The 26,966-nt window shown below is 32.4% G+C and overlaps 11 protein-coding genes across 11 annotated transcripts; 5 read left to right on the top strand and 6 right to left on the bottom strand.

Annotated features, from left to right (window-relative positions):
* Positions 1-44: 44 nt before the first annotated feature.
* On the top strand, positions 45-524 carry OCT59_012630 (uncharacterized protein; the record flags this gene model as incomplete). Its single annotated transcript, XM_025328262.1, has 1 exon — positions 45-524. One exon carries the CDS (start codon positions 45-47, stop codon positions 522-524), a length of 480 nt encoding a protein of 159 aa, XP_025167375.1.
* Positions 525-1,504: 980 nt separating this feature from the next.
* On the top strand, positions 1,505-2,197 carry OCT59_012629 (uncharacterized protein; the record flags this gene model as incomplete). Its single annotated transcript, XM_025311885.2, has 1 exon — positions 1,505-2,197. The coding sequence occupies one exon, from the start codon at positions 1,505-1,507 to the stop codon at positions 2,195-2,197; it is 693 nt and encodes a 230-aa protein (XP_025167374.2).
* A 1,307-nt stretch (positions 2,198-3,504) lies between these two features.
* On the top strand, positions 3,505-5,453 carry OCT59_012628 (uncharacterized protein; the record flags this gene model as incomplete). The annotated part of the gene is made up of 5 exons (XM_066134620.1): positions 3,505-3,771; positions 3,853-4,198; positions 4,262-4,914; positions 4,995-5,212; positions 5,306-5,453. 5 exons carry the CDS (start codon positions 3,505-3,507, stop codon positions 5,451-5,453), a joined length of 1,632 nt encoding a protein of 543 aa, XP_065989870.1.
* Positions 5,454-5,681: 228 nt separating this feature from the next.
* Positions 5,682-6,146, bottom strand: OCT59_012627 (uncharacterized protein; the record flags this gene model as incomplete). Its single annotated transcript, XM_025328261.1, has 1 exon — positions 5,682-6,146. One exon carries the CDS (start codon positions 6,144-6,146, stop codon positions 5,682-5,684), a length of 465 nt encoding a protein of 154 aa, XP_025167373.1.
* A 275-nt stretch (positions 6,147-6,421) lies between these two features.
* Positions 6,422-7,594, top strand: OCT59_012626 (uncharacterized protein; the record flags this gene model as incomplete). Its single annotated transcript, XM_066134619.1, has 2 exons — positions 6,422-7,117; positions 7,169-7,594. The coding sequence occupies 2 exons, from the start codon at positions 6,422-6,424 to the stop codon at positions 7,592-7,594; spliced, it is 1,122 nt and encodes a 373-aa protein (XP_065989869.1).
* Positions 7,595-8,016: 422 nt separating this feature from the next.
* Positions 8,017-8,250, bottom strand: OCT59_012625 (uncharacterized protein; the record flags this gene model as incomplete). The annotated part of the gene is made up of 1 exon (XM_025328260.2): positions 8,017-8,250. One exon carries the CDS (start codon positions 8,248-8,250, stop codon positions 8,017-8,019), a length of 234 nt encoding a protein of 77 aa, XP_025167371.2.
* Positions 8,251-10,155: 1,905 nt separating this feature from the next.
* Positions 10,156-10,398, bottom strand: OCT59_012624 (uncharacterized protein; the record flags this gene model as incomplete). The annotated part of the gene is made up of 1 exon (XM_066134618.1): positions 10,156-10,398. The coding sequence occupies one exon, from the start codon at positions 10,396-10,398 to the stop codon at positions 10,156-10,158; it is 243 nt and encodes an 80-aa protein (XP_065989868.1).
* Positions 10,399-11,073: 675 nt separating this feature from the next.
* On the top strand, positions 11,074-13,659 carry OCT59_012623 (uncharacterized protein; the record flags this gene model as incomplete). Its single annotated transcript, XM_025309621.2, has 10 exons — positions 11,074-11,124; positions 11,565-11,679; positions 11,818-11,911; positions 11,984-12,007; positions 12,074-12,452; positions 12,577-12,678; positions 12,750-12,785; positions 12,853-12,906; positions 13,000-13,362; positions 13,453-13,659. The coding sequence occupies 10 exons, from the start codon at positions 11,074-11,076 to the stop codon at positions 13,657-13,659; spliced, it is 1,425 nt and encodes a 474-aa protein (XP_025167370.2).
* A 662-nt stretch (positions 13,660-14,321) lies between these two features.
* OCT59_012622 (uncharacterized protein) lies at positions 14,322-14,714 on the bottom strand (the record flags this gene model as incomplete). Its single annotated transcript, XM_025332779.2, has 1 exon — positions 14,322-14,714. One exon carries the CDS (start codon positions 14,712-14,714, stop codon positions 14,322-14,324), a length of 393 nt encoding a protein of 130 aa, XP_025167369.1.
* Positions 14,715-15,489: 775 nt separating this feature from the next.
* Positions 15,490-17,775, bottom strand: OCT59_012621 (uncharacterized protein; the record flags this gene model as incomplete). Its single annotated transcript, XM_066134617.1, has 8 exons — positions 15,490-15,504; positions 15,594-15,672; positions 16,312-16,422; positions 16,496-16,507; positions 16,732-16,788; positions 16,868-16,913; positions 17,632-17,680; positions 17,764-17,775. 8 exons carry the CDS (start codon positions 17,773-17,775, stop codon positions 15,490-15,492), a joined length of 381 nt encoding a protein of 126 aa, XP_065989867.1.
* Positions 17,776-20,422: 2,647 nt separating this feature from the next.
* OCT59_012620 (uncharacterized protein) lies at positions 20,423-21,568 on the bottom strand. Its single transcript, XM_066134616.1, has 3 exons — positions 21,488-21,568; positions 21,247-21,420; positions 20,423-21,188 (listed from the first exon to the last, which is right to left on the bottom strand). Exons 1-3 carry the CDS (start codon positions 21,522-21,524, stop codon positions 20,716-20,718), a joined length of 684 nt encoding a protein of 227 aa, XP_065989866.1. The 5' UTR covers positions 21,525-21,568; the 3' UTR covers positions 20,423-20,715.
* Positions 21,569-26,966: the final 5,398 nt, after the last annotated feature.

Below are 26,966 nucleotides of genomic sequence, written 5' to 3'. Positions count from 1 at the left end.
AGACGGATCTACTTGTCATACGTTTATCAGACGGATTGGAAATAATGAACACTGAAGTCTCAGGACCTTCCTTTAAAGTTACAAGAGAACACACAGTCGGAGATGCCAAAAAGTTGCTTATGATGTCTGTATGTAGCCTTTGCCAAACGCTTGGAAATAACCTGGATTGCAGTGTCGAAATTGCTAAAGAGATAAAAACTTATAGCATTCAAATTATTGGCGATCATCTTATGTTATTTTCAGTTTCTCTCATAGACAAAGAGAAGTTCTTGGCCGTTGAGCTGGTTTCTTGCTTGATTCCGTTTTCGTTTGATGCAATTCATTATTATACAAAGATATTTAATTTCTTCATGAGAATTCGAACTGAGTTTGTGAATCAGGAGAAGTTACAGAGAAAAATGTACTCTTCCGCTCCAGTTGACAATTCTGTGAAGGTACGAGATTGGCTACTCTTACCTGATGATTACTTTTTCTATGATCTAAAACCTTTACCAGAGAACATAGACAAAATAATTGTAATATGATGATAATAATTTATATATATAAATAACATTAGTTGGTGAAATAATTGGCATTTTTTTTAGCATATTACCATGTAACTAAGTTTATATTATTCAAAATTGCTTAATAAAATTATAAAGTTTCGCTAAACAGATCACCTATTTTTAACCAGTGTGCGTGTATGTGTATATCTGTATTGGAATTGTCCCGTGCACGTGATTTCAAAACAAATTGCCAGATCAATTGCACAGTGCCGGACTGTGCGACATAAGATTAGCATTAATTTTTGCATGTCATGTCTCCGACCACACTTCATATGCGGGGTCTCCATGAAGTCATTTTTATTTTTCTATTCACTGTCCGATCGGTCAGTGGATTTCTTTTTATAAATGCTCTGTATCAATAAAAAAAAATAATAAAGCTTTGTCTATATCAGACTATTGATTTTTAAATTTATGACCCTTAAGAACTTAATGATTTCATATAACTAAAAATTCGATTCATATCTAGAAATAAATGTATAAATCAATCGAAATCTGATTGACTGATCATCTCGTGATTTATAGAAACTCGCCAGCTCCTGGAACTCTCCTAGAACTATCGAGGAACTGGCAGGGAGTTAGGGTGATACTGTGATATGATATACGTTGTACCACAAACCGATTTAGCCAAGGCGTTGTGCATATGCATGTAAATATAAAATTAGCATAGTCGAGATATGGCCCTATATAAATCCTCAGTATGCTTATAATCGAATAAAAATGAATCTGATATTTATTAGAGTATACTATTGCTAAATTGGCTAAAATCGCTAAAAACAGTATAAATCAATAAAATCGTTATATTCTGTTATAATCTACTAAAACGCTAATATGGATTTAGATAGTAAAGCCTATTCTAAGTTAATTCATGACACAATAGTGTCGGATGCTCTGAAGAATATATAAGAATTATTGTTGCTATAATCTCTTTAGCAGAAAGACATGATCATGAAACACCAGAAATGTGGTGCTCTCGTATTCGTAATCCATTTAGAAAAATACTAGAAGAGAATCCAAGAATCCTTTCTAAGAATGGATATATTACAATGTATGGAAAGCTATATGTAGATGATAGGATTCATAATCGTCCAACCAATTATATATATTGCAGTGTATGTAACTCCTTAGTTTTCACACCTGCAAATAGTCTTTTTGAGGATCGCTATGGAGATAACCACTTGAAGAGATGTATTTCTGGAAATACTATTTTGAATGAATATGCAAGAAGAAATGAAATTCTCAAATCTATTGATATAAGGGAATTTCAGATCTGGCAATATAAACAATACATATTACAAGAAGAGGCTAAAATTAATCGTCTCCGTCTAGAGCTTTTTTCCCAATCTACCTCAGACTCAGAAAAGGATAAGTTGGCATCGGTATCATATGATTATGATATTCGTTCAGTCAGCTATGAAACTTACCTTTCAGCTAAAGCAACTATAGCAGAAAATATTATGCCAAGTGCTCCAAAATTCGAGCCAGCTTGTATTTCTGTTACCTCTGGTAACCAAGAAATGATTCCACCAACTTCTTATCAGTCATCAAATTGCAAAAGTGATACAGGCAAAATATTTATTTCGTCTCAATATGCAAAACAGCCAAAAGGCACTGCGTTGAGATTGAGGGATGGAACATTAATCATGATTGTCTAACTGACTTGACTGATTCTGAGAAATATTCTACATTATAGACTATTGCTTTTAACTGAAAATTAATATTATTTAGCCAATGCAAAGGTGCAATGTATAACTTATTCTTTATTTTTTATGCTAAATAATCTGCATACATGATGATCGCCTAGTAAAATTGGTTGAAGTCGCTATACATTTCATGTATCACCTGCCAAATTTTTCAGATTAGTCCTTAACCCAGATCCCGGTTAAGATCATGTGCTTTCTGAAGATTAATATAAATTGATCCAAGGGGTTCTCCCATTCTCTTTTATAATCACAAAAAAAGAATGTCATTTCACAGATCTCACCCAAGGCAGAAAAGAACATGTGAAGAACATAAAGCTGAGCTGGAAGAAGAGAACTATCATCTTCATAGTGAATTGCAGATAAAAGTTAATACTAATCGCCAGAATGAGAGACAAATTAATCAACTAGAACAGGATTATACCCGATGTGAGCAAGAAATTCAAGATCTCAATAAGGAGATAGAGCGCCTTAAAAATGCTTCGAAAGAAGAGATAGTAGAGTTAAAATCTGAAATCTTTACCCTAAAAAGTCAGCTATATTAAACTAGGAAATATGTGCGAGATAAGGGAAAATATATTTCTAGTTTAGAAGAGCAGTTAGTAGAATCTGAGGAACAAGTTAAGAAATTGCGATGCCAGATCAGAAGCATCTTATTACGAAAAAATTCGTCTGAACAAGAGAATTCTTCAGACTTGTATAATTTTAATGATAATATGGCCACAATCACAGAGCTAGCAAATGCTATAGATGGTTATGTGGATAATAGAGCAACAACTAGAGATATTCTTATAGACCAAATAAAAAGAGCTACAAGGCAGATACGCCAAAAAGAAAATAATTTGCATCAGGATTTAGTCTGTGAGCAACGAAGGCGTTATGATACAGAAGCTGAATGTGATAATGAAATTATACGAAGGCAACTTGCTGAAGGTAGGATAACTAATGTTATTGGTGATCTCCATCAATATCAAATTAATACTCAAAACAAGGTAAATAGAATGATAGGTAATATGGCAAGAAAATAAGCCCGTATAGGTGTGCTGGTACAAGAAAAATTTGCCTTACAATTATTGTATCAGCGAAATGCCTACCACTTACAGCAAAGTAGAGGGGATATAGGTCTGTTAGAATTTAATCGAGATAGGCTCTATGAACGATATGAGAAATGGAAAAATAAGATCCAAGCAGAGCGCCAAAATAATTTAAATTTACAGGGACAAATTTTGGCACTTCAGAATAATCCACCTAATCAAGTAAACATGGCAGGAATACCTCATTTATATTTCGACTGGGATAATAGTATCCCAGACTTTCTTGCACAACTTAGACTAGACTTGCAGAATCAGGGAATAGATCCAAATGATAATGTAGCAGATCCTCCAACAGGAAGAGATAATGCAATAGGACATTTAAGAGCCTGTATGAGAGGAAGGACTTTAGAATGGTTCGATGATGAGATTACTACAAAGCAGAATTGGGAGCTAACTAACTTACTCGATAATATAGGGCAGGCTAACTTAGTTGCAGTAAATGGGCGAACTGCAGTACAGATAGGAGCTAATGCATTAAATGAGGCTGTTGGCTAACCAGGAAATGCAATAGTCAAGTTAAAAGCTGTAGAAGATGCTTGGAATGAATACTGGCGTATAGCAGGTGGCTGTCCTACTAATGATCCTGTAAATGCACCAAATGCTAATACTGGAAATACAGTAGTTGTAGCTGGTATTCGATTTTGTCAAGCCGTATGGTGGCTAAAAACTCATTTCCCTACAGTAGAAGAGGAACTTCAGGATTTGATGTATGGAACAATCAGAAAGGGAGACATGACTATAGATGAATTATATAGAAAAATATTACGAATAGGTAGACGAGCCAACTATAGACCTGAAGAATTACGTAGAAAGTTCTTAGATGCTTTACCACTTTTATGGCTTGAAAAAGCTGAAGATATTGGTGAACATTTGCCATTAGATGAATTAGCTAAAAAGCTTTATGAGATAGAATTACGCTAAATAGTTAGACATAAAAGAGATAGAACATCTGATCTGCTAGTATCTAATCGAACATCTCAGCAAATATATGAACCTTCACCTATTTTAGCCTCACAACAGCATGGAATATCTTTCGAAGATATGCAAAAAGCAATCCAGAATGCATTAGCACAGCAAAAAACTGAATACCAGTCTTTATTAGAAAAACAAAAAGCCGATTTCCAATCACAAATGGTCCAGCAAACTAAAAAGATACCTCCACCAGTTCCTCCTAAAAATATGGAACAGCTTCTTGATACATATGAAAGCGCTAATCCTTTCCCCGATACACTTACTAGGAAAGAAATAATGAGAGTAGTCGCAAAAGCTTATGGGCCACCTCCTAAACCGCAAAAGCCAGAAAAGTTGCAATCATCTAGAATCGATAGATTAGAGTCAAAAATAGATGAAATTGGTCAAATGACATCTAAGTTTGGTAGGATATCACTTAATGATCAATCTCGAAAGCCTTTTTATTGCAGTAATTGCGGACAGGAAGGGCATAAGAAAAACAATTGCCCAAGGTTAAATCCTGTAGCTAAATCCAATTTTACTCAATGTTACTATCCTCAACTTCCATCTACACAGCCCCAATATACGCCTCCAGATTCAGATAATGAGGAAGATGGTTATGATAAAGTAGAAAATGCGTGGTATTATACATCTGAAAAAAAAAACAACTACCACTAAATGATAAGTTACTTCTAGAGTCCAGTTAGCCAAAAACATATGATGAATTATTTCCAAAACTTTCACCGGCAATGCGAAAAATGTGTCAGTCTCATACAGTTCAAAAGAAAGAATCAATATCAGATGAGTGGTTTTCATCATTACAATATCTGAATGTTAAAATAGATGATTTAATGATCTCTAATTCTTTTTTAGATAGTGCGAGTGAATTCAGGGGAGTGAATGATGCAACAATTAATGCCCTTGGGTAGAAAGCTGATAAGCCATCAGACTTCGCAATAAAAGGTAATTCCAAACACATTACCGATTCATTGGGATGGTTTACTGATGTACCAATCAGTATAAAGGATAAGGATAGTAAAACTGTCACAGCTACTGGAAATTTTATTCGTATTGATAATGGAGAACCCGAACCAATGTTATGTTTAGGTATGACATGGATTAGGAAAGTTCAAGGTGTCCTTGACCCAAATAAAAATCAATTCTGAATGAAGTTACATGGGAAAGCTTACATTATCCCAACTTTTAGCAAAGCTTCAGAAGTTGAAGATCTGCTAAAAGAAGATCAGGACCAAGCATCTACCAACTCCTCTAGCCCAAATAGTGAGGAGGACTTAAAAAAAAGTGTGTAAAGCTTGAAAAACGTCTTGCAAAAGCTGAAGAGTGGCTTGGTAAGGCAATAAGTGCTATAAAAATACTTGCTGAAAAGAAGTAAGTTATTTAATATTATCCATTTGTTTTAATACCTCTTCAAGTTCAGATCCCATTTTAGATATATTATCAGTATTATCAGTGGTATTAGCACTGCGCTGTGAAAGCACCTCTGTTTCCGTCTCAGTAGATGCTACACTTATTTTACCTGTTTTCTTTTTTCGGCTATTTTTCTTTAGTGGTAAGGCAGGTGAAGAGGAAATAGCAGGAGGTGGGTCGTAGTTTACTATAGGTAAACACCCACCCGCATATGTAGTATTAGAAATATCAGCTATTGGTTGATTCCAGGCAATTCTATTAGCTTCTTCGCCTCTCCAAATCTGATATATGTGCTTCATTGATGTCTTATATTTGTCCATCAATTCATCTAAAACTTTCTTTCTCGGCCTTTTATTTTCACGTTGCATAATAAAATCGTAATCAGCTGTTGAAAATAAAGGCACATTACAATTTATACGCTGTCTAACCATAATCACGATGATGTATTTTTTTCAGATAAAATATTTCAAAAAATATTAAATAGGATGACTAGAAAAAATGTATTCTTTGTGATAAATAAGATAAGCGTAGTTTTTATGATATTTCAAAAATAATTTAATAGAATAAATAGGATAAATATATTAATTCGAAAAGATTTATTGGGATAATTAGGATAAATGTATCATTTTAGAAATATAAGAAGAGCATATTATTTCGAAAAATGTTTTTATTTTTTTTTTTGTCTATATTTGCGGGATAAAAAACTATGCCTCGAATCTACACTTTAAACGATGTAGGTAATAGTAATAGCAGTAAACTTGGAAGCCCTCCATCCAATCGATATCTACCAAGCCGATTAGAACTTGAAGAACAGCTAAAAAAAGATCGTGAAAAGTTTATAAGATCTGCTAAACAGCTTATAGCTAAATATCATGCCTTAGATAAAAAAAATAAGTGTATGCAAAGCGCCTTGGACGCCTCTTATGAAGAAAATGAGAGTATACAAAATGATCTAGACCACTCCTATGAAGAAAATGTGCGTATGCAAAAATCTATGAATCAAATGATCTCTCTAGCTAATCAACTAAATGGTTTGAATAATAAGCTTGTTTCCCAAATTACTTGCGAACAAAAGTCTCATGCCAATCTTAATGCCAAGCAGTTAAAAGAAATAGAATCGCTAAAGTCTACGGTCAAATCACTGAAAAGTATAATATTTTTGATACAAAAAGATTCATCTTTAAAGGATTCTGATATCATCTCTCTTGGAACTAAAATAAATGAACTGGAGGCTGAGTTGGAACAAGCTATACGGAAAGTTTTATTAAAGAATTCCAATACTAACCAGTTGTATAGCAATCTCTCTCTTAAGATTAAAGCAAAGGAATTAGAAAATGAACTGGAGAAAGTTACGCAAAATTTATCATTTAAGGATGGGTTAATTTTCTGTCTCAGGTCCAGGGTAAGTAATCTGAAAGATGAACTAGATCAGATTGTTTCGCAACCACATTAGATAATTCATGATTCAAAAATAGGTAGTGCAGAAGCGGACCCAGTCTCATCATCTAATGATTATAAGCATGATGAAGTAGTAGAAGAGATACCCCATTTTTCTTCACACTACTCAGAGCGCGAACCTGATGGAAAAGAAGATTATGATAGTATTCCAGCTATACCTGTTATTGCGTTAGGAGGTAATAGTAATACTTTAGTTAATGATCAGAAAATAATCCCGCTTATATTCTTCTTTGTTATTCTTGCCTTCACAGTAATATTAATTATATGGCATATATACAGGCGATTTTTTCATCCAACCAAAAAGAAAGAAATTTTTTATCCAGACTATAGAAATAAGAGTTATGGGTTTCCAATCCAATACACAGAAGAACCAAAAGACAGGACTACCCCCTATGAAACTTTACCTTATGGATATGGATGAAGCCACAAAAGGACCCCGGATATCTCCAAAACAGGTCATAAGTCACACTTTCGGCAGATTGGCCCATTTTTCAGGGCTCAAAAAATCGTTTTTTGAGTTTCAGCAAAAAGGGGTGTTTTTGGCCAAAAGTCCATTATGACCTTTATATTAGATATCCGGGGTCCTGCCACAAAGCACAAATCATCCCGAATTCAATCATTTTGCCAATTCTTTAAAGGTTTGTCCCATCTAAATCTAATTGATAAGGGGTCATTAGATGGTTTTTGGATATCAATAATTATGAAATGTTTTTTTATCACTTCATAAACTTTTTTTGCTAGAAGCTCATAATCATCATACATATCTTTAAAAATTCGTTTTATACTATCTAATGTTTCACATCCATGATGCAACGAAATATATTTAAAATTTCCGCGTATATTTTAATGGATTTCATAGAAACACTGGGCAATATAAATTGAGCTAATTCCTTCATGTCTGCCTGATCTAAAAAAAGGAACAATTTTTAGCTGAGTTGCCAAAGGTTCCCCAGCAAGATCATCAAAGACTATAATAGTAGATCGGCAAGTTCTTTTGAAAGATGAAATATCAGGTAGATCTTCAGGTGCGATTAGCTTGAATCTCACATTTTCATACCATGGAGCTTGCTTATCCATGGCTATAAATTCATAAAAATATTATACTACTTCCCATAGCTCTTCATCTTGGTGTTGCGCAACAACAATTAGATCATCACACGGAATATATCTTTCACCAAAATTTTTGCTTCCGCCTTTTGGTATTTTATGACCACGTTTTTCACCAGACATCCATAGATATACTTTTGGATATTTACTTCCTAGGAGCTGATGTACTACCATCTTTGTCTTTCCTGACTCAGAGGTGCCCGCAACTCCTAGTCTAAATGGAAGTTTGGGAGCAAATGGATTCTGTTTTTTCGAAGGTACAGTTTCGTCTAATTTGCATAGCTCGTAATACTCCATAGTTTTTGAAAAGCTAGGATACTTATTCAAGAAACATATTTTTGTTAACCGCAAGGAAAAAAGTGCCCTAGCTAATAAATAGAATCTGACTTTATAGATGTTAGCTTTTTTTCGTAATTATAAAAATTGGAATGGGAGAGCGCCAAGCCGAAAGACCGGTTATTTATATCGATCCTCAAAAAGCGCGAGAGCTAGATCAAATCATAGCAAAACAAATACCTACGATTAATATCGATCCCAAAAAGCTCATAATTTAGACCAGCATCTTGCCTTGCAAAAACTATATTATCGTCCTGAAGGTCTGTATCAAAATGTTAAGGGATTGTGGGATGCTTGTAAAAAAGCTGGCTACAGCTTTCCATTTATTAATGTAAAAAAATGGCTTGAGGGCCAAGCAATGTATCAAATTTTTCGTCTTTTACCAAAGCATATACCTTATGCCAGTTACTTTAAAATCACGAAGCCAAATACTGTGCACCAATGTGATTTAATCGAAATACCATATGATGAAAATGTGGATACAAATTTACTAGATAATGATGGCCCAATATATTACTATGCACTATTGGTTATAGACTGCGCGACTAGATATAAAGATTTCATTTTTTTAACATCAAAGAGCAGTGAGGAAGTTGCAGAAGCATTTAAGAGTATATATGATAATCCTGATAAACCTCTTAACTGGCCTCGAAAATTGCAATGTGATAAGGGCACTAAGTTTATGGGATACGTGACTTTATTAATGGATGAACATGGCGTTGAGATCCAAAGAATTATAGCACGTTTCAGGCATACAAGTTTCGCAATGATCGATCGTTATGCTGGATTATTTGAATATAGAGTTTTTAAAAATCAGTATTCAATAGAGTTTCTCCTACCTACTGGCAAGCGCTGTAGAGAATGTGAGCGGTTTGCAAGAAAAATTGTTGATAATATGAATGATAGCCAACTCGATTGATTGGGATGAGTCCTAATGACGCCACAAAACTTGAGCAGATATATTCCAAACCATCAGTAAAATATAATCGCCCAATAGGTGTTGATGAACTACAACTACCAAAGGGTACTACTATCCGATTTTTGCTCACTTCTGGAGAGTAGGAAAATGATCCTTTCGAACGACGCAGAATAACAGATCTGATATAATGGTCTCCCAGCCTGCATAAGATTCAGAGAATTGTTGTTGGAAAGAATTCTCCAATGCCTATTTTATATTATTTAGATGAATCAGGACCCCAACGCCCTTTCGTGAGAGAACAATTGATGCATATTAAGGAAGAGTCCATGTTACCTCCTAGGTGGGTATTGGGAGATAACCGAATGCGTATAAAGCGCTCCTTATAAAAGTTTCTAAGTCTACTACACAGTAAGGGATTGTAATAAGGATTACTCCTTCCCGATAGCATAACGCTTTCTTTTTCCAATCACACCAGATTTGTGCATCTAGATCCATCTGCCCTTGCATTGCGAGTGAAAAAAAGGGACGATTTGATAGTGCTGATTACCGCTATATTCAAAAGCCAAGCCTAGCTCTTCATTATATCCATCTAGATGTAATCCCTCCAAGAATTTAGATTTTCAGAGAGGAAATTTTTTATGCAATAAATCCTCAAATATATACCGGCATATTCTTTCTGGTACATTTGGGCAAATGTTGCACCATCTATAATTCTGTTTCATATTTTTATATGGTGCCTCCCATTGATGACCCTTTTTACATGACCATAAATACGTATTAGGACTAACTTTGCCTAAGCATCTTTCTTCACGTCTCTGGGCATATGCCAGAGCTTTAGTGTCAATATCATTATAATCTTCCATTTTATAGGCACAATAGAATAATATATGCAGAAATTTGCGGTAGTGATCATCAGCTCCGGACTAATTTATTCAGAACAAACAAGGGGGCGAGGCCTGGGCTTTTTTTTGCGCAAGTAGCATGGTAGTATATGTAAGAAACTAGTATAAAATTACATAGAAACTTGTAAATCTTCAAAATAAAAAATATATGTGATCGAATTCAACAATAATGCAGTAGTACCGATGTGGTAGTACCCAAAAGTAATACCCAAAAACAATCGATGCAGTATTACCCAAAAGTATTCCTTCATAGCAACTATACGGGAAAGAGTTCTAAAAAGACAGGAGCGAAAAATAAGATATAAAATTGGTAGTAACCCAAGTTAGAATAATATATAGAAAGAAAATAAGAAATTACAACTTGGGATACTACCGGCGATAGGTAGAAAAGAGGTCAGAAAAGCAGAAAGGTTCAGGAGAATACATGAAAAAAGATATGAAAGCTGTATAGCCTGAACTAATTCGGCACTTCGAGCCTCATCCTTGGCAATCAAAAGGGTTATAGAAGGCAGGATTGCGCATCTGGGTCACCAACTCGGCACTTCGTGTCTCATCCGGCAATCAAAAGGATCATAAAAGGCGGGATTACACATCTGGGTCACCAACTCGGCACTTCGTGCCTCATCCAGTAATCAAATGGGCATCTTCAAACCTTCAACCAACCACCACCTTGAATGTGACGGGAAGGTAACGGGGAAGAGCTCGCTATCCAAGCCAGAAATGTTCTGGAAATGTTTGCGTCACTAGCCTGTAACTATGAAAGGGTGTTTGGTGCTGTAACAGGATCACGTAACTGGCGCAGTAAGGCGTAGTACAAATTCGGCATCCAAGCTGGCCTGAAACTGGCAAACTAATAGAAATACTCAGGTTCCCAGCCAGTTCCATGACAGCTCCAGGATACTACCAGGACGCTACCAGGACGCTAATTTCCAAAGATCGGCCAAAATTATGGTATAAAGCTGGCCAAAATCTGAACTGCAAATTTACTGCGCCACCCGATGATTTTTTTACACCATTTCAGCAACTTAAAAGGCCAGCAAATGGGCCACACCCTCGACCTCAAATATGGCAACCCCAAGGGTCAAAGAGTGAAAAAACTAACTTTACTCCTATACAATTGTTAAAAGGCTTCAGGATGGAAAAACAAACCTCTGCCCTGCTTAGCGACCAATCAGTCACAGACCAGTGAAAACAGATGGATAGCAATAAAGCATCAGAAGGGGCATAGACACGTAAAAATAAGTAAGTATGCATCAATATCTATAAGTAGGCATCACTATGGTGCAAGTAGATAGATTAAGTAGACATCTCACATCACTATATATATAGTGATGTCTACTTAATCTATCTACTAAACACCCAGCCTATTTGAAAAACAAGCTGCTACTATTCTTACTATTTATGCTTTAAAAAAATTTCAAGAGCAATTGTTACAATCTTCTTGCTATAAATGTGAAGAAATTCCTCCTGATAGGTAAATAATTCTTTTTTTTTATTATATAAAAATTGGATTTTTTTTTATTTAACAATTATTTTATTATTATAGTGAATTTTTCATTCAATCTAATATGTAAGTATAAATTTTCATCAGAATTATTTATAATAAATATTATTAATTTTACTTTCTATTTAATAGATTTAATAGCATAAATCAAAGTCTTCAAATATTTCTTATTACAAGATTTGGATCTTCAAGTAATGGAAGAGTAGTAGAATACAGTTTGAATAATGAAATTTTTACGTGTACATGTGGATATATGGCTTTTTCTGGAATAATTTGTCATCACATTCTTCGTGTTGCTACACAATTAAATATTGATTCATTTTCTAAAAAGATGTATCCTTCATGCTGGTGTAAAGATCCTAATGAATCCGAAATGATACAAATTTACCAATCATTTTACAAACATAAACCTTTGCATGATTTGCAAGATCAATTAATAATGAAACAGCCACAGCTAGAACAGGATTATAAATATAAACTTAATCGTACAATTTGGAAATTACAACGATTTGTTAATCAAAAACCAGAGACAGCTATAATTTTTGATGACTATAACATTATTATTAAATGCACAAATTGCGGCAACAATTGAGAATTGTAATGGTCAAATTATTAATAATAATGACATAATAAAGATACTACAAAATGTAAAGCCAAAAGGTGGCGTACATTCAAATAAAAGGAAAAAATCTGGTATAGAAATTAATTCTCAAAGAAAAAAATCAAAAAAACTAAAGGTAAAGATTTTATACATTCATTCTTTATTTTCAAAACTATAAAAAAATAATTTCTTGTTAATAATACATAGGAGAAAGATTCTAATGGAAACAAAGAAAATATTATGGTAAGAAATTCATTATAAATATTTTTTATGCAATAAATAGTTATGATAATTTTTTTATCTATTTCAGATCGGTAATAAGGGAAACTCAAGTAGCAATGATGAAAATATTAACTCTATTACAGTAAGTAATTATAATTCCACTTTCTTTTGATTATTTATAAAAATCAGTTGGTGTTATAATTTATTTAACAAAACTCAAAATTTTATTATAAAGATACCTGAAATATGTCCTTATTGTGATGAAAAGTTACCATCTCCTTTGCCCAATAAGTTAAAGGATTTATTTATGAATTTTCAAGGAAAAAGGTTAAAAGCCGTAGAGCAATTTGAATTTTGTCATGCTCATATAGGAGAAATGCAAATCATTCCAGATGGTATTAAAAAAGGTTATCCAACAGTGATAGATTTCAATTCTATTCCTAAAAGAATTGAAAATTTCAGTACTGATCTATTGGATATTTGTAAAAAGAAAGTCAAAAGCTTCTATCGTGATAATTTTATGAGAGAATATTGTGATAAAGGAAAAAACAAAATTAATTCACCTATGAGTCTTATGAGCCGAATTGAAAGTTTTCAGGTGAATTTTTTTATTATATCAATATGATATATCATATATATACATAAATAATAAATAATCAAGTTTCTTTTATAATTATCTTAAAATTAGCCTGGTTATTATGGTCCCCGTGATGCTATTGTAATTGCAGAAACTTTAAGAAAGCTATTTATTGATACTAAAATTTTAACAAAATCTCTAACAATACCACAAACACCAATGGAATATTTGCAAGAAGTTCTTATTCCTGAAGCAGCAGTTAGATTTATTCAAGAAGATAAAGACATAACAGCTGAAAAAGTGGTGAAATTATGTTAGAGAGTGTGAGATTTGGGGAATATGTTCATAATGATGAGAATCAAGAAATGTAAAGGGTTATGTGCAGAGATTTTTAATAGATAGAACGCTGAGTGAATTTGGAAATATTAACAGTGAATAAAATATTTGATAAAAATTTTTTTGAAATTTTCTTTTTTTTGAAAAAATATAAGTTTTTTTTTTAAAAAAAAGTTTAATAAAGTCATTTTGCCGTTAAGTACGTTAAGTATTTATATTTTACATAATATTACAGCTATTTTTAGAAATAAAGCATATAATTGTACATTTAGTTATTGTACACACCAAAAACTGAGGGTGTATGTTATTATCGTACACTTTCCTGAGGTGTACGTTAATTATTGTACACCCTCAATGTACGTTAAGGATCCTCTGTTTGGTATTACGAAGACCCATATATAATTATTCCAGAGCATCTTCGAGAATTGGATCTCATTGAATAAACATAAAACTTTAATTATTACATATATACTGCAGATACTATTTTTTATTTTTTCAATAGATACACATGGTAGCATAAACTGATTAGAAAATTACATGTATGGGTCTTGAATATTAATTTTAATACACAACTATTCATATAAAAAAAATAACAAACGAGATAAAATCCAGTCTAGTAATTCCCGTTTTTAAGAAAAAAATATTCATATGACATCTTGCAACTGTTGAATTTGTTTGAAAACGTCATCCCTGAGAAAGACATAAGGCACCCTACAAGGTTTATAATGAGGTATATTGTTGAGAACATCGTAACCAATTAATCCGCAATTGATATAAGATGGAGGATTGTTTAGCCAAGAATAAATTTCTTTGGTGCTGTGCCATCGGGACCAATTTCTCCCATCACCTAGGTGTACATCCCAATTTTTTGAAGCCGGAGTGATTTTTACACCATTTCCATATCCACTAGCTCGAACAGTAAATCTTTCCCAACCATCACAATAATCCGCCAATTGTTGTCTTAAAAAAAATGGAATTATAGTCACGCTTGCTCCAGTATCGATTACCATTCGAAAATTTTGTTCAGTGTTTGACATTGTTACTACATCACTAAGATTATCAACATTTCGAAGGCTAATGTGCGTCTAAAATTTTGTAACACCATTCCCATTATTAGGCATTGACAGATATCATTCATTATAAAGTTTCACAAGGTATCGAATTATACCTGTCAATAACCTTATTATCATGAATTAAACTAGGGAACGGGAACCGTTGGGAGTCTAGAGCGAAAAGCGACTTAATTAAACATGGGTAAATTTAACTAAACACGGATAAATTTGATTGAAGCAATCACGGGAGGAAGGTAGTTAACGAATATAACACAATAGCTAGTCAAATTTATTATTTATGTAATACGTTAATAAATTAGCCACGAGGTTCATATTATAAGCCATGAATAACCATATTTCGTACAAATGTAATATGGTGATAAGCCACGAAATTTACAAAATCAAAAATTTATTTAACGGTTATAAGTATTCGAAAAAAAAGTCATAATAATTAAAATTTAACGTTTGTAATATTAATTCAATTCAAATCACTATCAAATAAAGCGAAAAATATAAGATCAAAATGTCTTCAATGTAAATGTTTTTTTATATGTAATAAATTACCTAATAACAATGTAAAGAATAACAATGTAAAGAATAACAATAAAGAATAACAATAAAGTGTGTACATCATTTAAACTAATTATTCTCGATTTAGCTATAACATTGATCATTTTCTCAATGCCGCACGGATGGATTGTTCTTGACAGTCATTTTCTCAATGGCGCACGGATGGATTGTTATTGACAGATTGCAGAGCTTATAAAGTAAAATTCTACAAAAATATAAAGATCAGATTTTTTTTTTAAGAAATGGTAGTTTTGATTATAAAGATCAAATATTTTGAGAAATGTCTGACAATACATATGAAAATGTTAATCCCGAAACGATTCGAAAGCGAAAAGCTAAAGCACAGGAGATGCCGGAACAAAGGCAAGCTCGACTAAATCGAGAAAGTGAAAGAAAACGTCAAAAGTGAGTGAAAGAAAGTGAAAATAAACGTAATAAACGTCTAGAAAGCCTTCGCAAAAGAAGAAATAATAAAAAAGAAATGGAGAGGGACGATGAACATGTTATTTGCTTAGCACATGAAAGTAATCGTAAACGCGTGTTGAGAGCTCATAATAAGAATCAACTGCAAGATCAGCAAATAAACGAATCAAATGATAATGAACATATTCAAAGAAAGCCTGATAATAGAAACATGCATGTCAGGTCAACATCGTCTACTAAAATTAGCGAGAACGATCACAAAGTATTGCAGAAATTTTGTAACAAAATGGATAACATACAGTATAATACTTGCCCCGAATGTAACGAACGGATTTCCAATATGACTCTCATCATGGGCGAGTGTCGTCATTACCACAACGACAAAAAGACACCAAAAAAATTTTCTGCGGATAATAACATGGATCCAGGCGAGGTTCCTGATGAACTTCAGGGACTTACCGACATCGAAGAGATGCTCATTGCGCAGGTTTTTATGGTAATGTCAGTATATCGATTACAAGGTGGACAAAACAGCTACAAAGGCAATGTGATTAATTTTCCGCAAGACGTTCGGGAGTTCACAAGGCACCTTCCACGAAATCCTTCATCATTAGACGTTCTAGTAGTGTGACGAGAATCAGCCAACAACACATCAGGATTTAGAGATTTCACCGTACGCCACGAAAAAATAGCAAAAGCGCTATATTGGTTAAAAGCAAATAACCCTTATTACGAAGATATAATCATTGACGATGAAATACTTAAATCATTACCTCAAAACGGTTCTATCATTAATCAGATACATCAGATAAGATCTGACCAAATAATTGATGAGATGGATGATATTTCAAACGAAAACAAAAATGAAAATGGACACGACGAGAGCGACGCAATAACTCATTCGTTTGTGCCTGCCTTACCTTCAACGCAAAGAGAAAATGCCATTATTAACGATACACTTGATCGCATACAAAGCAACGAGCAACCAGTATTGTGGCCTGAGATTGACGGAAGTCCAATAAACGAATTCCAAACACTAGGGTATATTGCGAGGGCATTTCCGACTCTATATCCATATGGAAAAGGTGATCTCAGATCTAATCGTCCATGAGATATCAAGCCAGCAGAGTATTTTAAACACTTACTCTGGTTCAAAGATGGACGATTTGGACGTCACTCGAGATGGAGGTACTTTACATTAAATTCTACGATGCGATGGAGAGATTTGCAAGAAGGAAAGGTATATGTCCGACAGAATTTAAGCGAAAAACAGCTTGACGTGTCTGACATTCTAGAGATGATATCCAATGGAAATCAACAATTAGCAGACAGAATAATGAGATACGGGGAAGGGCTAAGAGGGACAAGGCAATTTTGGATAGCAAAACGTGGTGAACTTACAGACATGATAAAGCAAATAGGACACAAAGGTCTAATATTTTATACATTCAGCACAGCAGACTTTCACTGGCCTAACCTTCATCGACTCATGCCAGACGACGGAGACGCTCAATCAAAAGTCATCAATAACCCTCATATCGCGGCTTGGTTCTTTACCAAAAGATTCGAAAGTTTTTTTAATAATGTGCTTAAGGAAAAATGGAACCTCGAGGACTGGTGGTTTCGGTATGAATGGCAGCACAGAGGGAGCATCCACATGCACGGTATTGGAAAGAAACGCAACGCACCCACTATTGAATGGAAGAATTTAAAAAACAACGAAGAAGAGATGAAGAACGTAATTGATTACATCGATTCTATAGTCACCACAATAAATCCAGCAATACATGCACCCGTACCTGAGAAGCACCCATGCCAAAAAGATAGCAGCGAAATCGATGATGGCTTACAAGATTATATCGAATTAATCAACAAACTTCAGCATCACACGAGATGCAGCCCATCGTACTGCATACGCACAAATTGTGAAGGAGTGCAAACATGTAGATTTGGGTACCCTAAGGAACACATCAGAAGCACATTAATACGTGATGATAAAAACGGGCAGCCAGAATTACTTACGGCAAGAAACGATCCTTACATTAATCCACATAACAGAATACAGCTACAGGGATGGAGAGCAAATATGGATTTAAAGCCTATTCTTAGCATTCACGCAGCGCTCCAATATATATCAAAATATGCCAGTAAAGCGGAACCAAGTTCACTGGCATTCTCTGAGATCTTCAAGCAAATTCTTGACAACAGCAATCCTGACAATTCTTCACTTTCTCCAATTCAGAAACTCCTACTCAACAGCGTGTCGGAACGTGACATATCAGCTCAGGAAACCTGTCACCTCCTTAATGGAACTGCACTATATCATTCAAGTCATTCCTTTGTATCTTTAAATGTTAACGAGAAAGGATTAAGGTGGATCCAAGGAACAGGTAGTGGAGATAATGTAGAAGACACTGGACATACAACTCAATCAGCTTTAAAAAGATATTGGAAACGACCAGAAGAATTAGAAGATTATTCGTTATTTGAATTATACCTTACGCATAGGTTTTCCAGGGGTCAATGGAAAAAGTGTAAGAAAGAAAACATAGTTCGCGTCTGGCCTCATCCATCATCTTATCGTAACGGAGATCAATGGAAGGCTTATTGCAGAGTAAAAGTTCTACTCCACGTCCGACATCGCAAAACGCAAGTACTTACAGAAAACGGCAATATCAATTGGTCTACCTTATACGATCAACATATAGATACGATAAACGATGCACCACAGGACTTGCTCGGACAACCTGTTGACGAAGAAGAGGTTTATGATGAAGATAGTGAAGACGAACTACCGTTCGAAGAGGACGAAGATGAGGATGAGGAACAATATAGATACGACTGGATGCGGCTCGCGGAGATGGGACCCAAAGCGATCATACATTGCGCATCTGACCTTGGTTCTCGTGATATGGATCAGAATCACGATTGGATAACTGACGCACAACAAAACTACTCCAATAACGATATTGCTAATGTTGACGAATTCATTTAGAACGCCTTGAATTCTGGGATATTAGACGGAAGAGAAGTTGATATTGATTCAATAGATTACTGGAAGTTAAACGAAAATCAAAAAAAAATCTTCACACGAATAGAATCACATTACAATGATATTCTCAACGGGAAGAAGGTCAAAGCGTTAAGGATTATGATAATGGGAACCGCTGGTACGGGAAAGTCGTATCTTATCAAGACGATACGGCAGAAACTTCACGAAATGGCAGGAACCAACACTGATTCTCCGGTTCTGGTTATCGCACCTACGGGTATAGCAGCCTTTAATATAAATGGATCAATGATACACTCAACGCTTTCCATACCAATACGCAACCCAAAAAACCTCAAACTTGATAGCAGGCGACTGAAACAATTACAAGAAAGGTTAAAAAAAGTAATTTATCTAATAATTGACGAGAAAAGCATGGTCGGACGTCGAATGCTCGCGGTAATAGACATGAGATTAAGACAGGCTTTTCCCAAAAATTCCAAAGAGCCCTTCGGAGGAAGATCCATCATATTACTTGGCGATTTTGATCAATTACCGCCAGTACTTGACGTTCCTATGTTCTCCAAGAACACAAGTGTAGACGGAAATTCTAATAAAGGTATAGCTGCATATAAACATATAAGAGAAGTATTCAAGATCAACGTAATTCTAAGGCAAACAGGTAATTCAAACGAACAAAAAGAATTCCGTGACATACTTCTAAGGATGCGTGATGGGGAAAGCAGCCTTGACGATTGGAAGATACTCAGTACACGGTTCGAAGAGAATCTAAATCAGCAGGAATGTGAAAGATTTTCAGATGTTGTATTCTTATTAACAACGTGGAATGATGTTGACAAAATCAATATAGAGAAGCTCAGATCTTTGAAGCGACCTGTGGCCAAGATTATGGCAGTTCATACCGGCGGAAACGAAGCCAAAAAAGCCAGTTCAGATGTGGCAAAGGGACTTGAACCTCAGTTATTATTGGCAAAAGGAGCTCGAGTAATGCTCACAGCAAACCTGTGGACCAAAGGAGGATTAGTGAACGGATTGATCGGAACCGTTCATGACATACTGTTCAAAAATCAAGGTCCACCATCACTTCCAGCAGCAGTTTTCGTCAAGTTCGATGCGTATGAAGGACCCACCATAACATCGACAGAAGGAGACCATGTTGTTCCAATAGTACCCATTAAAAGAAGTTGGGAAGGTAAGTCTGGGACGATATGTTCCAGACAACAAGTTCCTCTCTGCCTAGCGTGGGTAATAACCGTGCACAAAAGTCAGGGTCTGACGTTGTCAAAGGCTAAAATAGATATTGGAAGTAAAGAGTTCGCTGCAGGATTGACATTCGTAGTGGCGTCACGCATTCGTTCTCTTAGCGACATTTATTTCAGACAATTTACGTTTGACAGACTTCAACGTATTAAAAATAGCAGCAGGTTACAGGAAAGGAAGGCGGAGGAAAAAAGGCTTACCTCCAGGATAGCTCGATAGAGGACAAGTTGGGGTATTTTCTTATTTTTATTATTTTAGAAAGACGCGGGATGTATTATATATTTGCAAGACGCGCGCTTAATTATTTACTTTTTATTGTTTCAGATAAAAAGAAGATATATCGAAAAAAAATCAAAGTGGTTTCGTCATTATAAAGTTCAGTTTAAACAATATTATTTTTTTTTTCGTTACATTAAATAAATAGAAAATTGAATAAAAAAAAAATTATGATTTTATGATTTTATTCTATTTTAATTTTGATTAATTATTAATTAAAAAATAAACGGTATAAAAATAAACGGTATAACGTAATCAAACAAGCAAATCTTTGTTCTATTTTTATTTTTATTTTTGTCACATGAATAAACAAAGAGTGACGTTAACCGAAATAACCGATAGAACCAATACGAATGTATGGATATCGACTCAAACAGTGAGCGGGCGGACATCGGGACATTTGTGAAACCGAAACGAATAGTATATAGTCCTTCGCTTCGCTCCGGACTAATAAACCATACAAACCTGCCACTCTTTCGTATTATTATCAGCAACAGCATAGAATCTGCGTAACTCAACAAAAGGTTCAACAATAGGTGCGTAGAAGCATCCTGGGAACTTTTTCTGTAATTCTTTGCTTTGTTTTGAAGATATCTCGTTTCCGTACCCAATTACTTTCCCATGAACAAGTAAAACGTGCGTTCGCGTTCCTTTCGATTCATCAAGAGTTCCGGAACCAAGTAGACGACGACACTCGATCGCAAGTTCCTTTCCGTCTGGCTCCCGAATGGGATCGACAATTCGCGTTCCTTTCGGTTCATCAAGAATGCCGGATTCAAGTAGACGACGATACTCGATCGTATTTATTGCAAGTTCCTTTCCGTCTGGCTCCCAAATAGGATCAACAATGTAATCAAAGACTTCACGATGCTCATAGGCGTTCAATTCGGAAGGCCAAACAAAGTTCAAGCCAGCGAAGTCTAAACAAAGGATATATTAGTAAAAATGCAACCAAGCTGAATTAGACTTATTACGTACTGTAAAATTTTTTCCACTTGACTTTATTTTCTGTAAATTCTTTGATTCCCAGTCTCTCTGCAAACTCTTCGAGGTCACCTTCGACAAATTCATTATTTTTTGCCGGTTTTGAAGTGAATTCCGCTGAAGCTGTGTTTTGTTTCTCATCAGATGAGTGGTTCTTAAGAGCAGGCTCTTCAGACGTATACAAGAAATTAGAATACAATAAAGAGTACAAATAGCCATATACGAAATTACAAACCAGAAACAGCATTAGTTTCAGATGGGCTGTTCGACATTTTGACATCTTTAGCACCTATAAATAGGTTGGCATGTTAACATTCCGAAATGCAGTATATTTCTAAACACAATAAAAGCCTACCTAAAGTTTTTCTCTTTCTGGGAACTTTTATTTCTATTTTTGGCAATATTTTACGCAACATATTCAGTCAGTCTTAGAGGTAACAAATAATAAGGCAAACAAAAAAAAAGTTTAGTAATCATAAAGGAATAAATAATGTATGATTATCAACACGTGCCGATGATGTAAAGATGATGTAAAGATGATCAAATCTGAGGAGCAAAAGTATCGTTCTTGATTCATATGCAGGTTAAACTTCAACTGTTTTTAAATAGGATCGGCAAATGGGTTAAGAAACCACTTAGAGGATCCGGTCAAACGATATTGAGTATGATATATACCTCCGATGTTGTATAGTATAGTTGACGAAAATCTATACAGTATAATTTATTATCTATACAGTATAGTTGCAAATTAACTATACTATCGGCTATACTGTTATACTTTATAGATTCGGGACACATGATCCTATAAAATTACCATTAGACTACTCGATAGACTGTATATCCATTATCCAATAAAATTTTTCTATTATTTATTTATACGTATAAAAAAATTTCGATATCAAAAAAAAAGTATAAATATTAAAATTTAACGATTTATTACCTATAAAAGTAGAAAAAATAGATACGTTGGTGTTAAAGAATTTTTAAATTAATTTCGAATTTTACCATCTAGTAATCCTGGAAGAAAGGGAAACATTATTAGTTAATGTTTCTATCAAAGTTAATAGTGTACTTCGATAAAAAAAGTATATTTAAAAGAAAAAATATATATTTAAACTTCCAAAATATCGAACAATTAATTTAATAAAATTATTAAGAATGATGTTGCAACGCTTTATATTTATTTAGAATACAGAATTTTTTAATAAAAAAAGTGACAAGGCTCCTTTTTTAATATAAAAAAAATGATAATTATGATAATTAATTTTGATCGTAAAACTTTCGATAAATAAATATTTATCGAAAATTACTTACTGTTAATAACTTTTATTGGTCAGTCTAATAGGATCATGCAGATTTTGACGGACTGATATTTTTTGTTGATGGCTAAATAATTGATATTTTTCTTTTATTTGCAGTTTAATTATACTTTTTATATACTCTTACTATAATAATAGCATGATCTTGCGTGACTGACGCAATAATCACCCATTCAACCGATCAACAAAGGTTCTAACCTTACATTTCATGTCTCAAGTGTCTAGGTTATATCCTTCATGGTCTGCCCATGGTTTTAACCCATGTCCGTGATATACTTTGACTTGTCATGCTGTGTCATAGAAACAAATCATGCTAATTAATTTAATCCAACAATATATGATTATACTCACTTATAGTCATATACGGACATTTATGTCCATGATATTTGTTGATAATGCTCCTTGTCAGATATAGCTGTGATATTTGTTGTCAATTGCTCATGATAATACTCCTTGTCAGGTACGGACATTTATGTCTGTGATATTTGTTGATGATGCTCCTTGTCAGATACGACCATGATATTTGTTGTCAATTGCTTATAATGATACTCCTTGTCAGGTACGGACATTTATGTCCGTGATATTTGTTAATGATGCTCCTTGTCATATATGACCATGATATTTGTTGTCAATTGCTCATGATGATACTACTTGTCAGGTACGGACATTTATGTCTGTGATATTTGTTAATGATGCTCCTTGTCATATACGACCATGATATTTGTTGTCAATTGCTCATGATGATACTACTTGTCAGGTATGGACATTTATGTCCGTGATATTTATAATAACCTTTGTCAAGCACAAACATTTATGTCCGTGATATTTGTGATAACCTTTGTCAATTACAGACATTTATGTCCATGATATTTGTAATAACCTTTGTCAAGCACAGACATTTATGTCTGTGATTTTTATTATATTTATGATAATCTTTGTAAAGCACAGACATTTATGTCTGTAATATTTATTATGCTTATCCTTTGTCTTATAATAACCTTTGTCAAGCACAGACATTATTTATGTCCATGATTTTTGATTTTTTGCACCCACCATCCAGTATTTTAATTATAAATAAGGCAATTTTATAATTTTTGACTGCATATTCATTTACCAACTTCATTAATAAATATTTTATATCACCTTATAACTATAAAAAAGGCAATTTTTTTTCAAGTTTACACATTAATTTGACTAGGTTTAAAATAATTTTGCACAGCAAAATTTGGCCAAAATTATTTGGCCAGAATTATAAAATGGACATAAAGTCTGGTTTGCAAATTTGACCAGAATTATAAAAACGGACATTTATGTCCATTTTGTAAATTTGGCCAGCATTATGAATGTAAATATTTTAACTAATCATCCAGTGATCATAAATAAATAAATTATAGCTTGTTAGCTTTATCTTATTAAGATATATTAAATGGTGGTAATGTGGCAATTTCATATTTCTATTAGGCCACACAAATTCAATTTTTCAGTTCACATAACATTGAAATTTAAAATCGATCTGGGGACCCACTGACCCAGGTTTATTGTTTATTAGTAAAAAAAGTTTATATATATAATCGTGACATTTGATTGGTTGACTTTTAGAAGGGAGGAATTTATTTTCACTCTAGAAGTTCTCAGCCGCATGATAAACTTACCCGCCAATAAAATTACATCCTGATCACGTGATAAATTTTTTATATATTAACTTTTTTTTATTGAAATTTGAAAAAGTGACCCAGCTGAGTGAAGTGAACTGAAAATTTGAATTTGTGTGGCCTTATCATTAAATAAAAAGTTATTAGCATTTATAAATATTTAAGAATATAAAAAATTCTTTCAATAAATAATGTTAATATCTTATTATTTATTAATTCTAAAGGTATGAAACTACCACCATTTAAGATATCTCAAAAAATAATCCAACAAGCTATATTTTATCTTTCTGTAATTACTTAATGCCAAGTTAACTTTTAGCATTTTAGTGTATTTAACCAAATAATAGACATTTTTTTTTATTGTATTTTGATATTCAATATATTCAATAAAAAAGATATACTAGATATTATTTTATTATTTATTTGAAATATAAAGATATATAAACATTGTGTTTTATAAATATTATGTAAATTTTGTAAAGAAAATTTACAAAATTTATAATTGATATAATATTACCAATTACTATAATTCATTTTTAATTGTTATAAAATAATCCATTACATATTTATGGAAGTTAACATATATATATCACATTAAGAATTTATAAGGAAGATATATAAATAAACTTATAAATTATATTATATCAATTATTATAATTTATTATTTCAATTACTATAAAGATTTTTTAATATAATTCAACAATTAATTATTCAATTCATTACATATACTATTATATAAGTTATAGTATAGATACATCAGGAAATTTGTTTAGGCGTAATTTAGTGTAATATTTCGAAGGTGGTGTAAAATTTCGAAATATTACACTAAAAACGTAATATTACAAAAGTTTACGCTCTTAAATTTGAATAATTATAGTAATTTAAGAATATCTCGCTATCTGCTAATCCAATCAAGACGATCTATAGCTCATTGGAATCAGCTCATCAAGACAGATCGAATGGTAGTAAAATCGCATTTCTACAGTTGATAGAACGCTCTATAGTATGCAGTAAAGTTTTAAATTAATAGAAAGTCATCTATCAAACGTAAAGATACGATTTTACTACCATTCGATTCGTCTTGATGAGCTGATTCCAATGAGCTATAGATCTTCTTAATTGGATCAGTAGATAGCGAGATATTCTTAAATTACTATAATTATTCAAATTTAAGAGCATAAACTTTTGTAATATTACGTTTTTAGTGTAATATTTCGAAATTTTACACCACCTTCGAAATATTACACTAAATTACGCCTAAACAAATTTCCTGATGTATACTATTTGTTTTGAATTTAGAATTTAAAAATTGGTTTATTGAAAAAAATATTGATTTTTTAATTTTTTATTTTTTTTACTATTAGATGCCAATTATTTAAAAATTGTCAGAAAATTGGATCTTTTAATGATTAGTCATTAGTATATTAAATATATGTAGTAATTACATAAATATATCTAATATTTAATTCAATTAAATAGTAAATTAAAATATATATAGAAGTTACATAAACATATTAGTATTTAATGTAATTTAGTATTTAAAATTATTTATTAAATAAAATATTAATTTTTTCATTTTATCTCCCTCTTTTATTAGATGCAAATTATTCTAAAATTGTTAAAAAATTAGATTCTTTAATTATTAGTACATTACATATGCATAGAAGTTATATAAACATACCTATTTAATGTAATTTAGCAATTAAAAAATTATTTATCAATAGGCCATTGATTTTTTTTTGATTTTATTTTTTTTCTAATTAGATACTATAATTTATTTTAAAAATTATTAGAAAATTAAATGATTTGATTTTTTTTAATTATTTGTATATTAAATATTTATGGAAGTTAGATAAACATACCTATTTAATGTAATTTAGTATTTAAAAATTATCTTATTAATATAAAACTTAATTTTTGTTCTGTTTTTATTTATTTATTTATTATTAGATACAAATTATTTTAAATATTGTTAGAAATTGGATCAACAAAATTATTAAAATTAGATTTGCGAATATTGCAGTAATTATTACAGAAATGTTATTAGTACATTTTTTCGCAAATCCCAAATTTTTTTTTTAATAAATAATTTTGTTGATCCAATTTCTAACTTCAATCATCATAATTTCAGTCACTAGTAATCACCCTGATGATAAAAAAATTCTTCTAACAATATTTAAAATAAATTGTGTTTAATAACAAATAAATAAATAAAGTTTTATATTGATAAGATAATTTATAAATACTAATTACATTAGATAGGTATGTTTATTTAACTTCTAATAGACATATAATATATTAATAATTAAAAGAGCCAAGTCATTTAATTTTTTAACAATTTTTAAAATAATTTGAATTAAATAAAAAAATAAATAATATCAAAATAAAATCAATATTAATTGTTAAATTACATAAATAGGTTTATATAACTTTTATGCATATATAATGTATTAATAATTAAATATTTTGACAATTTTTAGATCTAATAAAAAGAGTAAATAAAAAACAAAAAAAAATCAATATTTTATTTAATAGATAATTTTTAAAAAATAATTAAAAGATCTAATATTCTGGCAATTTTTAAGTAATTTGTATTTAATATTAATAAATAAAAACAAATTATTTTTAAATGTTAAATTGCATTAAACAAATATGTTTATATAACTTTCATAGATATACTAACTTATATAATAATATAAATAAACTTTATAGCAATTAAAATAATAAATTATAATAATTGGTA

The sequence above is a fragment of the Rhizophagus irregularis genome, chromosome 2 (genome assembly GCF_026210795.1).
Source record: "Rhizophagus irregularis chromosome 2, complete sequence".
Lineage (NCBI taxonomy): Eukaryota > Fungi > Glomeromycota > Glomeromycetes > Glomerales > Glomeraceae > Rhizophagus > Rhizophagus irregularis.
The sequence above is the reverse complement of the archived record's forward strand: the minus strand, read 5'-3'. Positions and strand labels throughout refer to the sequence as shown.

Excerpts from the sequence above, each read along its gene's own strand:
- OCT59_012620 (XM_066134616.1), bottom strand. The coding sequence starts at position 21,524 with ATGTCGAACAGCCCATCTGAAACTAATGCTGTTTCTG. Across the intron at positions 21,421-21,487 it reads TGAAACTAATGCTGTTTCTG|AGCCTGCTCTTAAGAACCAC; the intron begins GTTTGTAATTTC and ends ATACGTCTGAAG. Across the intron at positions 21,189-21,246 it reads CAAGTGGAAAAAATTTTACA|ACTTCGCTGGCTTGAACTTT; the intron begins GTACGTAATAAG and ends TCCTTTGTTTAG.